The sequence below is a fragment of the Dreissena polymorpha genome, chromosome 16 (genome assembly GCF_020536995.1).
Source record: "Dreissena polymorpha isolate Duluth1 chromosome 16, UMN_Dpol_1.0, whole genome shotgun sequence".
Taxonomy (NCBI): domain Eukaryota; kingdom Metazoa; phylum Mollusca; class Bivalvia; order Myida; family Dreissenidae; genus Dreissena; species Dreissena polymorpha.
This window is the reverse complement of record NC_068370.1, coordinates 40,419,675-40,435,374: the sequence shown is the minus strand read 5'-3', so window position 1 is coordinate 40,435,374 and position 15,700 is coordinate 40,419,675. Positions and strand designations below refer to the sequence as shown.

Genomic DNA, 15,700 nt, shown 5'->3' with positions numbered 1-15,700 from the left:
TTAGACTTTGATCATTTTAGAAATAAAGATTAGCAGTATATTATTTCTTACTACATCATATTGTATAGAATTGTTTTGTTTGAATTAACTCACCATTCTTCATTTCAAATTAACAGATGACCTCAATTATTAACTCTTGTCACAATTGGTTAAATTAATAATTTATTCTCTGAACAAAAACATCTTTTGGCCAAAAAGTCTTGTAAACCCCTGGTTTTGTCAAGTCTGTCAGTAAATACATTTTTCTTCAAAATTAACTTGGTCCAAACTTTAATTTTGAACAAGTCTGTTCTTTTCCAAACCTTGACAATTTAGACAAAAGTAATATTATAGACAAAAAAAAGTTAGTTTCAAACAGCTATTTCTCACAACAACAAAAACCTATGAATACTAAATAACCCATCAGTATGTGCTCCTGTAAAGCATTGTATCTTATGGAATAATACCATGTTCTACTTCAGGGAAGCGTCGTAGTAAAGATTCTGGCAGCAACACCTCGTTGTTAGACCCACAACAGGTAGGGGACCACAGGCTGCCACGACAAGTTAGGTCAGACAGTATGCAGTCGCAGACACGTGTGGCATTTCAGGACCCAAAGACGGATAATACAGCAAAGTGAATAATTATATCGTATACAGAACATGTAGTTGTATAAACTGCTAAAGTTCACTTGTTAATTACTGGTAATTGCTTTGCAAGTTGAGTGTTATTACTTTAAGTTATCGTAATACATGAAGTATTATATGTTTTTTTGGTTTATTCTTATATATTTAAACAGTTATGAATATCATTGTTCTTACTTTTGGAATGAATGTTTATGTTTTTGACCTTAATTTAAAAAAAGGTTATTCAAGTATAAAATATTTTTTATAACTAAAGAACCTATCATCTAATCATTGGTGAAATACTTGCCTTCTTTGACATACCTCAAAGTATTCAGTATGTTTTATATATGGACAAAATTATTTCGATAGCACACAGAGTTCATTTTTAGTGTTCCATTCAGTTGTGGACACCTACTTCATGAATTTTTATGTTAAATATTATAAACATCATGCATTCAAATGGTGATATTTCATTTGTTTTATACCTTTTAAGGAATATTACTGGTTAAGTATCAAACCAAATCAATTTTTAGTCAATTGAAGTTTTCAACCAAACAAAGTTACCTCAATTTATGACGTTGACATCACATCCTGTGCCAAGTTATGTTTTTTTAAGGCATTGTATTTATTGTAATTGCAAAAGTTTACCAAACATTTAAATTAGCAAACAAAGTAGTGTCGCTACTTGTATGATGGAAAAACAGAAAATACTATTAGAGAGCAGGGTTTCTATAGTATTTGTATGTTGAATGCAATGCGAATTTTGCAGACGAAAAACCATAGGTTTATAATTAATTGCTGTATTTTATACAACGCTTATGAATTACCTAATAATTTATAACAGATTTGAAATTAGCAGCGAAATATTTACTCCATATTTAGACCAATCTTCTGGTCTGGTTCTGGTTCGAAGCACCGTATGATATTTATGAATAAAATATATGTGTATGGGTTCTACTTAAATGAATAGTGAGTGTTGTTGAAGTGTTGATTTTTTTACCTAGTTTTATCCAGTTATTTCTAAAGCTTAGTAAACAAAAGTATTAATATTTTCGCGAGATGTAAGAAGACATAAATGCCATGGAGATAATTCAAAGGATACTTAATTTCTTTATGTCTGAAAGCATTTTAGTTGCGTTTTGAATTGATAAAAAGTACAGGAAGTCATATCTGATGCTCTTATGAAATAAGAACTTTAATTCTATATGTTACCTTAATGTATGCCATGATAACAATTTACATGTATAGATGAACAATTTAATTTGTAGGTTGTTAACTGTTGTGTAATGTGATTCCTGCCATGCAGTCTGTGATATCCTTGTTATTTATTCTGTTGTTATGTGGTATGTGTTCTTCATGTAATTTTGTAAAAAAATGTAGGAAAAATCATGTATTAAATATGCATTTTTAGAGAGAATTTTCATGTGGGCTCATGTGACACATATTTATTATTGTTCAGTGTGGTTTCCATCATTATTCAAACAAAAAAAATCCACTTTTTAGAAGTCCATATTTTCAATTCTTGAGTCTGCTTGTGGAAAGTGATATGGCTGTCACAATTGATGAATGTATGTTCATGCATTTGTGTCATCGTTAAGCCATCAGCCACTTGTCTGCACTGTTATTTCATTATTTATAAAACAATTTTAAATAACTTAACACAAATGTTCACCATTAGGAGGTGGCTCAAAAGTCAATGTCACATTTTGTTTTCAAAGGTCAAACATGTTCAAATAATAATAATTAGATGCATTTTAGACAAGTGGTTCAACATATCGTCAATAGGCAATTCCTGTGAATTTAAAAGAATCCAAAACACAAGGAACAAAATAAACCTGTACATACCTTGAATTACTGTGTTATGGGGATACTTATGTAAAAGTTTGTTAATCTTTAAAATCATCTAAAGATGTAAGAAAATCCCAAAGTCTACAAACTTTATTAGTTGTGGTCATTATGAAAATTTATGATTGTGGTTTTCATATGCATGTATTCCAGTTCTATTTTATTATAAATATTACAAATTGTATTTTATATAATTGTTGAATTTGAATATAATTATGTGACGTGTTAAATTTACATTAGTTAATAAATATCTGTACTGTATTATTTTTATTATTTTCATCACAATACATTTCTATCAACATTCATAATTTAAATGGGAAGGTTCACACAGTATTTACAAGTAACTATAGACATTTATTTAACCAATTCATAGTCGCTCTTTATGAGATATATTTACTTTTATGCTTCAGAAAGTAGGCATATATATACTAATCACATGGTCCGTCCATCTGTCCTTACTTCATCCGTCAGTCAGTCTGTCCCTCTTATTGTGTCGATCATAAATCTGGAGGAATTGAATGTTTAAAATAAAACTTTATATAACGCTAGAGGAAGTATGGAGTTCAAACACCTTAATTTTCTCTCTTGAGGATTTACTTAGGTATTATGCTTTAGTCAATTTCTTGTGCAGTGCATAACTTCCTAGGTATTAACGGTAATTAGATAAAACTTTGTGTACATTTTATAGAGGATATTGAGAGGAAACGCATAGTCCAAACAAAAACTTATCATTAGTTTTGGAGTTGTTGCCCTATGCTTTTCGTATAGTCTGTTTCTTGTGTGGAGCTCAATTCTGCCCGTGTTGAAGGTATACAATTCAACCTTCATATAAATATTGTTGGCTTTTTGAGAAAATGCTATGTTAAAGGATAATAACTGAAGTGTGTACAGAGGTTTTGCCCTTTGTTAATTGTTAACACGCTGAACATAAATTCAGAAGTGTTGGAGGGAATATAATGAAACGTAATCTCTATTAATATATTACATTAAGAGGAAGAGCAGGGTTCACAGTTCATAACTTTCTATGTTTGGGTTATTCCCCTTCGTTTATTTTTTTTTTGCAGATCTTGATTACATACTGTAATTTTCTTGTTCAAAGTTTAACGTGGAAAGTGTTGAATCAATTCAAATTAAACTTGATTAAGAGCTTGGAGAGCAAGTAATGGGTAAATGTTCCATAACTCTGTCTTCAATATTTACTGAGTTATGTATATGTCTTATTAGTGTGAGCGTTAGCTCACACTAATGTTACAGACCATATTTTGCAAATCAGTATGTGCTTAGAAGCCTTAGGTACGGTATGGAAAGACAACCACTGCCTGTTGCAGCAGACGACAAATGCTATATAGAGCGTCTGCTAGGAAAGATAACCACAACATTTGCCTGTTAATACTTCACCACTCGGGTACACTGCAGAGGGTTTATATGACTAATAGTGTTTAACAGCTTGTAAGACGAGATTGGCCAGTCTAGTGTTTATCATTGAAATCTGTACATATTGGCTGCTTTCAGAGAAAACGGGGCTAAATGCATGTCAAATAAGATTAGCCTGTGCATACTGATTAGCCTGTGCAATGCGCACAAGCTAATCAAGGACGACATTTTACTACAGCGAACACCTACAGTGCCTTCAGCGCTTTGATTTTTATTTTGTAAACATTTAATTGCCATTAAATATATTACGACAAAACTTCATAGATCTACGGAGAACATTGTCGGTAAGTTTTTTTTCTTGCGCAGAGCTCAATTATACATAGGGGGTAATAACGTTATAGTCAAGATGGTGACGTCCATGCCGAGGCAGGTATTTTCGCCGTTTAAACCCTTTATTACTTGTATTATTTTTTTTAATGCCGCTCACTTTTCAGCCGTATCAGTAATAAACTAGCTAGCGTTTATTTCGTATTCATATTCGCTCGATATCTCGACTTTACTCGCTGCACAATGTCTTAGTGGGATGATTTAATGACATTCTACTAATAAAATATGCGGGGAGTAAAGTCGAGGTATAAACAAATTTTAATACGAAATAAATCACCCTTTACTGATATGGCTGGAAAATAAGCGTCATTTAAAAATCAAACAAAATTAATATAGGGTATAAAACGGTGAACATAAGTGTCTCGCCATGTTGACTATCACGTGATTCCACCCCCCCTCTGTTATACAGAATAAATTATTGTGAAGATCGTAACTCATTAAGAAGTATATACATAACAAATTAAACTTCCTATAAGACTTGGAGAGGAAGCGCGAAAGGCCATAACTAGTTCAACGGCCATTATTCAATCAAGGTTCCGTAGATGGACCGCGCTAGCGCCGCCTTTTCCGGCCTTCTTCCGCGACGCGCACGGTCGTTATAAGGGACGAAATCCTCACTTAGCTCGAACATTACTATCATGAAACGCTATAACGCCTCTCAATGTCTACTATGCTACCAAATATAAATATTTAGGTCTTAAAGCCATATCGTGGAACGCCCGAAGAATAGAAAACAAAATATTAAAATCGGGAATTCCCTTTACTGAAATGAATAGATATCAACCTGGACTGCCCGATTGAATCGTGTGTCTTCACACTATTCATGTCTAAGCACCTACCTTACCGTATTACCGGTATATGAGTATATCCACAAACTAAAGATCATACTACTAAAAAGTAAAAACCATTCTAAAATATTCCATACAATATGTTACAGAATTAATAATATTATTGTTGGGGATTTCAATATAAATCGCCGCTGTTGGAACCCTTATGATGATCCACGATGTGACGGTAATGCCGGAAATCTAAAATTCACGAACATCAATGACTCAACTTCACACGTGATGGCCAAAACGCGACTGGCTGACCGCGAAGACCACTCTAATAGTGAACTCGATCGTGCCCTTATTTCAACCCACGCTCTATCTCTACCCGAATTTAACTTCATAGACGATTATTTTGGCCTTTGTCATCTCCCAATTATAATGAACCTTAAGCTATGAATAGAAAATACCTTTCCGTCCATACAACACAAATGGAAAATCACAAAAACTCACCTTAGCAATCGACCAACTTTGAAAATAGGTGTGATAACGAATTCCTTCCTATTTCATATAATACTGACATACACTTATAGACTTTTCTAACGCAACGAGTATTTAAATAAATATAGCTCCCTTATTTTAGAACGGATTTTGTGAAATTTGAACTCAGACTAATTCAAAACATATCTTATACTTCATATAAATTTAATTGAAATTGATCAACATTAAAATATCAAACACTACAAATTAAAAAATCACTGAAAAAGCAAAATTCTCAAAATCATACATCGTAAAATAATAATTTGAAAAGTAAAACGCATTAACTTACATGTCTTAATGACCGACCGGCTTGCTACATGGCTTGCAACAATGCGCTCATGAATATTCATACGAGCCATATTGTTTTTCTAATTAATGTTTTGTTTTTCTGGTGTAAAAACCCACCGAGAATGATAAAATTGAAATTAAATTGGAATTATACAACGTTGTACTACACTTGGTGACTTTTCGAACGCAGCATTTTTCAAACTTAAATAGCTCAGTTGTGAGTAACTACTTTGATTTAAAATTGTATATGTGATCATTTGACTACAGTATGTGCAAGCATACGATAAAATCATTCATCCGTGACGATCAGATGCTTCAGCAAGTGGGGAAGGTAGCCTGCAACATGCCGATTGCGCGGTTGCGCTCCTGAAATTGTAAACGAGACATATTGATTTTTAAATAAATTTCATGTTTACCTGGTGTATCAACCCACCTAAAATGAAATTGACAAAAAAAAATCATATCGCGTTTCACTATTTTCACGTGCAAAAAGATGAAACCACACCTACCCCACGTGCAAAAGCGTCACGAATGAATGATTGTATCGTTATCTTGCACAGAATTTAGTCAAATGATCACATGCGCAGTTTTAAATAAAAATCTTAACTCATTACTTAGATATTCAAGTTTGAAAAGTGTTGCGTTGGAAAGGTCTCATAGTGTTCATATCAACTTATAATCTTACATATACAAACTTGACACAGCACTTAAGTCATATTGCAAACAACAACAAAAAAAGAAAAAGTAAATGCTGTGGACTGTGGTCGAATCATGAATGTGAATCAGCCATTAAATACCGTAAAACATGTAGAAAAATGCATCCGCGTCAAAATAGGATCAACATATGAACAAATTAAGACCGCATGGGAGTCAAACAAGTAATTAAACAAGCAACAACAGATAGTTGGAATTAATTTTGTAATAACCTTTCATACAAAACTAGTAGTAACGAACTAAGGGATCATATAAAACGAAAGCAGGGTAGACGTCCAACTTTAACACATATTTTAACTGTAAACAACACAATTCTAGTTTCTAATGCAGAATTACCCTCGGCGCTGGTCTTGAAATTGTATCCATTTGAGACAACCATGATTGGTCATTGTCTGCTCAGGTACTTCTTAAAAGTACCCCGGATACTTTGTAACCCCGGGAATTCTTAGGTATACTACAAAGTACCCGGGATTAGGAAATATATGTAAAAGTATACCGGGGTATAACCGGCTGTCTATAAGCGTATCGTCCGTACCCGGGGTACATTGCAGTACAATTAAGAGTACCCGGGATACTTTTAAGAAGTTCCTGGGCCTAACTTACGCATAATAATGCACAATTTTGAGTCAAATTTACAATTTATGTCAAATAGTGTATACATGCAAATATAACTACATTACTGTTATTCATGTTACTGTAATTAACTTGAAGCAATTACAAGACATTAATGTTAGATTATTTCAGCTATTGCAGTAGCGTGATTAGATTAATTTAATATTCAAAATGTGAATTTCTATAAATAATATATTTTCTGATTATTTGTCGATACGCCCTTTTATTCATCTTACATGAGGGAGCATTCCACTTAAAATCTCCGGGGTTTATTCTTGAAATGTACGTTATCTGCTACAGTCTCTGGGTTATCTAATGTCTGTGTTTGTATTGGTTCTGGTAATCCATAGTGTTACTAAGATGGATGAAGTGATTAACTACTCAGACTGCACGGTATTCGTGGTTGTTTGCATCTCAGAGGGATGCTGGGGCGATTTTGGCAAGACTGGGATGAATTGCATATATGCGTTTAGTGGAATAAAGTCCTTTTCTTGAACTTCAACAGTTTTGAATTAAATACTACATTTGTCTTTGATTCTACCGACATTAACTTGAAACTTAAAAAATATCTGTGTTGTCATTATGTAAGGTACCAGACAGAAAATGTTCATTATATATAATGTATGTATTATAATGTATAGCATGTTTCACAAAACGGCATGTGCATCTTAGCTCATTTCTTGTCATAATATATTATGTTCTACTGTACATGTGTATATTGACAATGGCACGTTTTAAGGAAGGAAACAACAGCAATACTGTTTCAGTTTGAACGTTGAACGGGTACAGTGACTACATTTTTTTTTCTAGTTTTTTGAAATCGTTATCAGGTTGTAAAACACATGTTTGATGTGTCATCGGATTAACGCAAATTGATTGATGAAAATGCAAGTGCCCGAAAAATAAGATTCATTAACTATTTTGGAAAACCTGGGTGTCAGAAAAAAATGGAGTCACAAAAAATAGTTATTTTGGATAAAACAGAGGTTGTCCGGAAACCAACAGTGTCCGAGAACCATATAATCATTTACATTTTAAATAAGTCACTAAATTGTGTATTCAATTAAGCTAGTATAGTATAATGTTCCGACAATTAGTTTGTTTGTGCGTACGCTGTAGCAGACAGATACTATCTTCCCAGTTTCTTTTTCTGTGACCACCTTTGCCAGTATCTGTTTCCCATCTTTGTCCACTTGGAAGATTGTGTCGGACCTGTGTCCTCCGCACACCAGCACTTGTCCCAAGTCTGTCACATGCAGGCCTGGAAAGTCAGTGTATCGCCTTACCAGTTTAGAGTCCGATAGTATGGAGATGACTGTGCCATTCCTGGACAGTGTGATCAGCTGATGACCTTCAACGTCAACCAAATATATCCTGTCTCCATCTGGACTGACTGCACAGGATGTGGCTCTTAATCCTAAAGAAGCATTTTGAGTGTACATGTTTTATTCAACCATAAACTAATAAACATTTAACAATGACGCATGAAATAATCGTTTTAAGATAGTTTTCATATATTATGAAAAACAGGTCCAGTTTGAGCAGCTAATTTTGTTAAGTTTTTGTCTTTTTTTACATAAAATCCCTATAAAAAGGTGTTTTGGAAAGTATCGTAAGAAAGTTGAATACAAATAAACTATTTTAGAAAAACATACTGGAGAAATATCATACATCGAAGCATACAAAGCATAACATATAGCAGTCACTTTTTGGACAATATCTTTTAAGTTTATGCCACAGTGTTGTGAAATGGCCATATTGTGGGCGTATATTTGTCAGCCATTTGTTCGGAAAAATAATTTCAAGTTGCATTTTGTCAGGGAAGGTCTTGATCTGAACAAGCATATGCTATTTTTCTTAACAGGGTATTAAGTGATTTGTTCAAAATTGTGTGCATATGATTAAAAACAAAACACACGTTAATCAGATTTATAAGCAGTGAAAATATCACAGGAAATCAAATTACCTCTATGCATATATATATAGCCTGCCATCTCTCCATCCACAGTGTACTGGTAGAGTGCTGTACCTGATGTAATATATATGGTGCCCTGACGGTGAGCAATACCCAGGCAGTTATGTTGAAGCTCCAGCGTCCTGTCCTTTACCAGCTGAGCATTGGTCGTTTTGATAAAGAAAACTTGATTATAACCCACAACAATTGCCACTGTGTTGCCATCAGTGCTGCACATGGATTTTGGTTGCTGAGGCAACTGGAGGTTGTCAACAACCGCGTATGATGAATTCAGCAGCTCCACGCTCCAATTCCTTCGGCCTGTGATTACAAGTTCACCAGAAGCTGTCTCACAGATACCTGATATATTGGATATTCGTGTATGATCTCTAAATATATGCCGTGTCTGTTTCTGAACTATGATGACTTGATTTGCAGCACTTGTTTGGTTTACATGGTCAGGCTGGATGGGTGCACTGGGGTTTAAAAAAGCAGCAAATTTTACTCTAAGCTGACGAAGTAAAAACTCTAAATCACAAAGAAGACTTCAATCAACTGACAGTAAACATCAAAGAATTGACAAAGAAGTTATTGAACAGAATGTCAGGGACAAAAACCTTAATTGTCTGAAGACATTCTTTAAGACAAATGTTGCGAAATCTAAACATTTCGGAAGACAGTCAGACCCGATCTAGATCATTTGGAGAGATATATTGTATAGGAACTGTAAAATTTAAGTATTACAGTGATTACATCTATTAAAACAAACATAAAAACCTGTAATAACTCTATTCACATTATTCCATTACACTGAAAACCATGCTACTAGGGGGCGGGGAAGTTTATCTGATATTGCGATAGTAAAACCTTGTTAACATTAATTATCCCATATTCATGAAAGTGGATTGAGCATTCCCATGAAATATCGACCTAGTTCAAAAAATGGTTATTGCCCTTTGAAAAAGATGGCCCCGGGGTATGTGGCATACTTTTTCTAAACTGCTATTCTGAAACTTTGTAGACATTATAGAACTCACTTTTTTCCCCAATAATCTTGAAACTTGCTAAGAATATTTGACACTTAAAATCGCGAACGCTTTTGTTTATGTTATTTTTTAAACACACCCTCAATTATGTTCATTTTCGTTTTGTAAATTATTGCAGTCGCAAATGCCAAGATAATTAACTGCAAAAAGTAAGTATATGTAATTTGTACATATTGTTTCCGACTCAGACGAAAAATGTTTTAACATAGTTTCAGGAAATAAAATGACATTCGAAGGTTTAGTGCAGCGGCAATATTTTTACATAAGTTATATCGTTTCATCCACGGATGACAGACTTGAGTAAACTTAACCTAGTTATGATTTGTGAAATGGATAAGTGTCATAGTTTTGATGCAAACAATGTCTGATTTTCACAGTTTACGATTGTTGTTTTTGTAAAATATTGGTAGATGTGTGATGTCTGTGTACAATTTGTGAAATTACCCTTTACGGCCACACTTAAAGAAAGAAAAGATGCCCTTAGTTGTTTTGAATTATTTCATAGCAATGTTAAAAATATTAAAGATAAAAGTGTACCTTTGCATTGGTGTTTTAAGAAAAACCTAACAAAATAAATAAATACTTCTAGACATGAAGGCATCATATTTGTATGTCCCTTCTAGATGCAAAACTAATTTTAACCAAAGACAAACAAATTCAACATTATCAAGAATGCATCAAAATGTTACTAAAATCTAAAACATTATTCTAGCATATTAAAGCAACCCTAATTTTGTCAAAAATAATGTCAGTATAACCATGATTCTTGATATACATTAAATATTATGTTACAGTGAAATTAGTTGAATTTTGTTTTAATTTAAGCTTGTAAGAGCACATATTCATAATGATTATAAATATTAAACAAGAGCACCGTCTTGCGGGTGCAGACCGTTCATCTATTTTTCTTTTTAAAGGTGTAGGGACCTATCTTAATTTCAATCACAAAGGATGGAGGGGTTGAGTGGAGAGGGGTGTATAGTGTGGGGGGTGTGGTCATTTATTACATTATCTTCCAAAAATGCAAAAAAAAAATTAATTTTTTTTGGGGGGGGGGATTCTTGGGTGGGATGTTTGGACGGTATTTCAAAAATAAAATAATAAAAATAAATATTTGTGTTTTTTAACCATGTTTGAAAAAATCAAGAGATGTGTTTGTCAGAAACACAATGACCCCTATTGCGCCGCTTTGAAATTATTATTTTTTTATTTGTATACCTTTGACCTTGAAGGATGACCTTGACCTTGAGCTTCCACCACTCAAAATTTGCAGCTTTATAAGTAGGCCGCTTTGAAATATTATTTTTGTGACCTTTGACCTTGAAGGATGACCTTGACCTTGAAGGATGACCTTGAACTTCCACCACTCAAAATGTGCAGCTTCATGATAACGCCGCTTTGAAATTATTATTTTTTTGACATGAACTTGAAGGATGACCTTGACCTTGAAGAATGACATTGACCTTGAATTTCCACCACTAAAAATGTGCAGCTTCATGAGAACGCCGCTTTGATTTTTTTTTACCTTGACCTTGAAGGATGACCTTGACCTTGAAGGATGACCTTGACCTTGAACTTCCACCAATCAAAATGTGCAGCTTCATGAGAACGCCGCTTTGAAATTGTTTTATTTATTTTTTTACCTTGAAGGATGACATTGACCTTGAACTTCCACCACTCAAAATGTGCAGCTTCATGATAACGCCACATTTTGATTTTTTAAATTTTTTGTTTGACCTTTGACCTTGAAGGATGACCTTGACCTTGAAAGATGACCTTGACCTTGAACCTACACCACTCAAAATGTGCAGCTTCATGATAACGCTGCTTTGATTTTTTTTTACCTTTGACCTTGAAGGATGACCTTGACCTTGAAGGATGACCTTGACCTTGAAGAATGACCTTGACCTTGAACTTCAACCACTCAAAATGTGCAGCTTCATGATAATGCCGCTTTGAAATTTTTAATTTGTTTTTTGACCTTTGACCTTGAAGGATGACCTTGACCTTGAAGGTTGACCTTGAACTTCCACCACTCACAATGTGCAGCTTCATTAGAACGCCGCTTTGAATTAATTATTTTTTTGACCTTGAAGGATGACCTTGACCTTGAACTTCCACCACTCAAAATGTGCAGCTTCATGAGATACACATGCATGCCAAATATCAAGTTGCTATCTTCAATATTAAAAAAATTATGACCAATGTTAAAGTTTTCGGACGGACAGACGCCATATATTTGACATTTGACCTTGAAGGATGACCTTCACCTTCACGTTTCACCACTCAAAATGTTCAGCTCCATGAGATACACATGCATGCCACCAAATATCAAGTTGCTATCTTCCATATCAAAAAAGTTATGGCCAATGTTCAAGTTTTCGGACGGACAGACACCATTAATTTGACATTTGACCTTGAAGGATGACCTTGACCTTTCACCACTCAAAATAGGCAGCTCCATGAGATACACATGCATGCCAAATATCAAGTTGCTATCTTAAAAAGTGAAAAAGTTATGGCCAATGTAAAAGTTTTTTTCGGACTGACAGACAGACTGACTGACATACTGACGGACAGTTTAACTGCCATATGCCACCCTACAGGGGCGCCTGGGGGATGGTTTGGAGTAAATTGTGGTATGTCAGGTAAGAGTTGTTTTGTCAAAGTATCAATCGAATCTAATCCTAAATAAAGAAGTTATGGCAATTTTAGCAAATTTAATAATTTGACAAGGTCAAGGTCATTCAAAGGTCAAGGTAAAATTCAACTTGCCAGGTGCAGTTACCTCATGATAGCATGAAAGTATTTAAAGTTAAAAGCAATAGCCTTGATACTTTAGAAGCAAAGTGAATCTAAACACAAAATGTAACCATATATTCAAAGTTATTAAGTCAAAAAGGACCATAATTCGGTAAAAATGACAACCAGAGTTATGCAATTTGTCCTTTACTGTCCCCGTATGATAGTTTGCGAGTGTTCCAAGTATGAAAGCAATATCTATGATACTTTTGGGATAAAGTGGACCAAAACACAAAACTTAACCAAATTTTCAAGTATAAAGGGCCCATAATTCCGTCAAAATGCCAGTCAGAGTTACATAACTTTGCTTGCACAGTCCCCTTACTGTAGTTAGTAAGTGTTGCAAGTATGAAAGCAATGGCTTTGATACTTTAGGAAAAAAATGGACCTAAACACAAAACTTAACCAATTTTCAATTTTCTTAGTATAAAAAGGGCACATAATTCTGTCAAAATGCCAGTCAGAGTTACATAACTTTGCCTGCACAGTCCCCTTATGATAGTAAGTGTTGCAAGTATGAAAGCAATGGCTTTGATACTTTAGGAAAAAAGTGGACCTAAACAAAAAACTTAACCAAATTTTCAATTTTCTAAGTATAAAAAGGGCACATTATTCAGTCAAAATGCCAGTCAGAGTTACATAACTTTGCCTGCACAGTCCCCTTATGATAGTTAGTAATTGTTGCAAGTATGAAAGCAATAGCTTTGATACTTAAGGAATAAAATGGACCTAAACACAAAACTTAACCAAAATTTTCAATTTTCTAAGTATAAAAAGGGCACATAATTCTGTCAAAATGCAAGAATTATCTAACTTTGCCTGCCCAGTCCCCTCATAATAGTAAGTAAGTGTACCAAGTTTGAATGCAATAGCATTAATACTTTATGAGAAAAGTGTACCTAAACGCAAAACTTGACCTGACGCCCACGCCAAGGTGATGACAATAGCTCATAATTTTTTTTCAAAAAATAGATGAGCTAAAAAACATACGGATTTTAATAAAAACACACGTTTTGAATGCCTATAGAATTCAAACTTTAATTAGTTCAATTGTCACAAAATGTCTATGTACGCAATGTTCCACTATTTGCAGTTCTTTGATGGCACGTAAGCGCCCACCGAAGTTCAAGGACACCAATTGTTTATGACAGTTCCTGGTGATTTTAATTTTTTTAACCCACTTTACCCAAATTCAAACATTGCCTTCATATTGTCAAGCTACACACTCCGACCAAGTTTCATTAAGACTGAGTCATACATGTGGCCCTTAGAGTGGTAACAAGATTTTCCTAAGTTTTTGCCTGCGGACATAGTTTGTTAAAAAATTGATACAGATTGCCTAAAAATATTCAAGGTAAGCTATCTGACCAAGTTTCATCAAGATTGGGTCATACAAGTGGCCTCTAGAGTCATATCGAGGCTTTCCTAAGAATTGAACTGATGACAGTGTTTTTGGACGCACGTTAACCTGATATGAAATCGGCAAAGATATGTTCTGATAAAGTTTCATCAAGATTGAATTAAAAATACCGCCCTCTAAAGTGGTTATGAGCTTAAAGTTGACGACGCAAACGGCACTTCGTTCTCAGGTAAACTAATTAAAATACAGCTGAAAACCATTGAACGCCATTGTAATATACGTAATAATAAAATGGACCATTATAGTCCTAGATCGGTCACCTGTGTGGTACGTGGACATTTTCAAACCCAGAGGTATGATTTAAACAACCTTTGTAGAACACCACAATCTGCTGTCACATACCAAATATACATTCAATTAAAAACATCTCAACCCAACTACCCCAAGCAGGGTATATTTTGACTACGGGGAACTGATTTTAAAGTGACGTAAAAGAGGACCACTCTATGATGGTACATGCCAAACATTACAACTTTAAATCTTTTTGTTTTTTCAACGACTTTTATTTTATTTTCTCTATATTACTGCATAACAAATTATGTGACCCAGTGTTGACCCCAAAGGCATGAACAAACTTTGTAGAGGACGAGGATACGATATAAGACGCGTAATCTTTATAATTCTTTGAACAATCTACATTATTTCATTTTTTACAATATTTATCAAAGGTCTGGGACTTGTGGATTTAGAGATAAAAATCTGTAAAGTAATTTACTATACAAGTCAATTTTATTAGTAATGTAAACCCTAGGGCGAGGCCATTTTTTTACTCCAGAGGTATAAATTTAACAAAACTTTGTAGGGGACAAGTATAGGATGTAACTTACCAATATTAAAACCCTGACTATTGCTGTTTTTAGAGAAGAAGATTGCTTAAGTTATTTAAGTCTCTGAAATCATTTACCACACCGATTATTAAACCCAATATCCATTCCGTTTTAGATAATAACATTTTTAAAGCTATTTACTATATAATTATATATATTTATATTGGGACCCCTAAGGCGTTGTTCATTTTGATTCCAGGGGAATTATTTGAGTAATCCTTTTAGGGGACGAATCGATGATGTTACAAACCAAATAATAAAACATATGAAAATTGCGGTTTCAGAGGAGTAGATTTTTAAAGTCTGTATAACTGAGGAATTGCCATTTTGACCCCATGCACATGATTTACAAAATCAATGCTGAAGATTTTTAGAAAAGTATACACTCAAATTATTAAAATCCCCAGCCTAACAATTTTACAAAAGATTTGATTCCCACTGTTTAAATATATGTTTTTCTCTTGTGAGCTACATCTACAGATGATACGAAATATTAGGACAATTTTGAAGTGAGGTCTG

General features: G+C 34.1%; 2 protein-coding genes across 10 annotated transcripts in view; one reads left to right on the top strand and one right to left on the bottom strand.

The window, feature by feature from the left end:
- The window catches only part of LOC127861589 (regulator of G-protein signaling 22-like), a 93,598-nt gene extending 90,889 nt beyond the window's left edge, over positions 1 to 2,709 (top strand). For all 6 annotated transcript variants that reach the window (XM_052400205.1, XM_052400204.1, XM_052400202.1 and 3 more), the window contains one exon: positions 462 to 2,709. In XM_052400205.1, the coding sequence (XP_052256165.1) occupies positions 462 to 619 (158 nt within the window). In that variant the 3' untranslated portion in view covers positions 620 to 2,709. The remainder of the gene's footprint in view (positions 1 to 461) is intronic.
- Positions 2,710 to 5,666: 2,957 nt separating this feature from the next.
- LOC127861869 (uncharacterized) overlaps positions 5,667 to 15,700 on the bottom strand; it is a 59,951-nt gene continuing 49,917 nt past the window's right edge. For all 4 annotated transcript variants that reach the window (XM_052400581.1, XM_052400580.1, XM_052400579.1 and 1 more), the window contains exons 15-16: positions 9,099 to 9,562; positions 5,667 to 8,549 (exon numbers count right to left, since the gene is read on the bottom strand). In XM_052400581.1, coding sequence (XP_052256541.1) covers positions 8,179 to 8,549; positions 9,099 to 9,562 — 835 coding nt within the window. In that variant the 3' untranslated portion in view covers positions 5,667 to 8,178. The remainder of the gene's footprint in view (positions 8,550 to 9,098; positions 9,563 to 15,700) is intronic.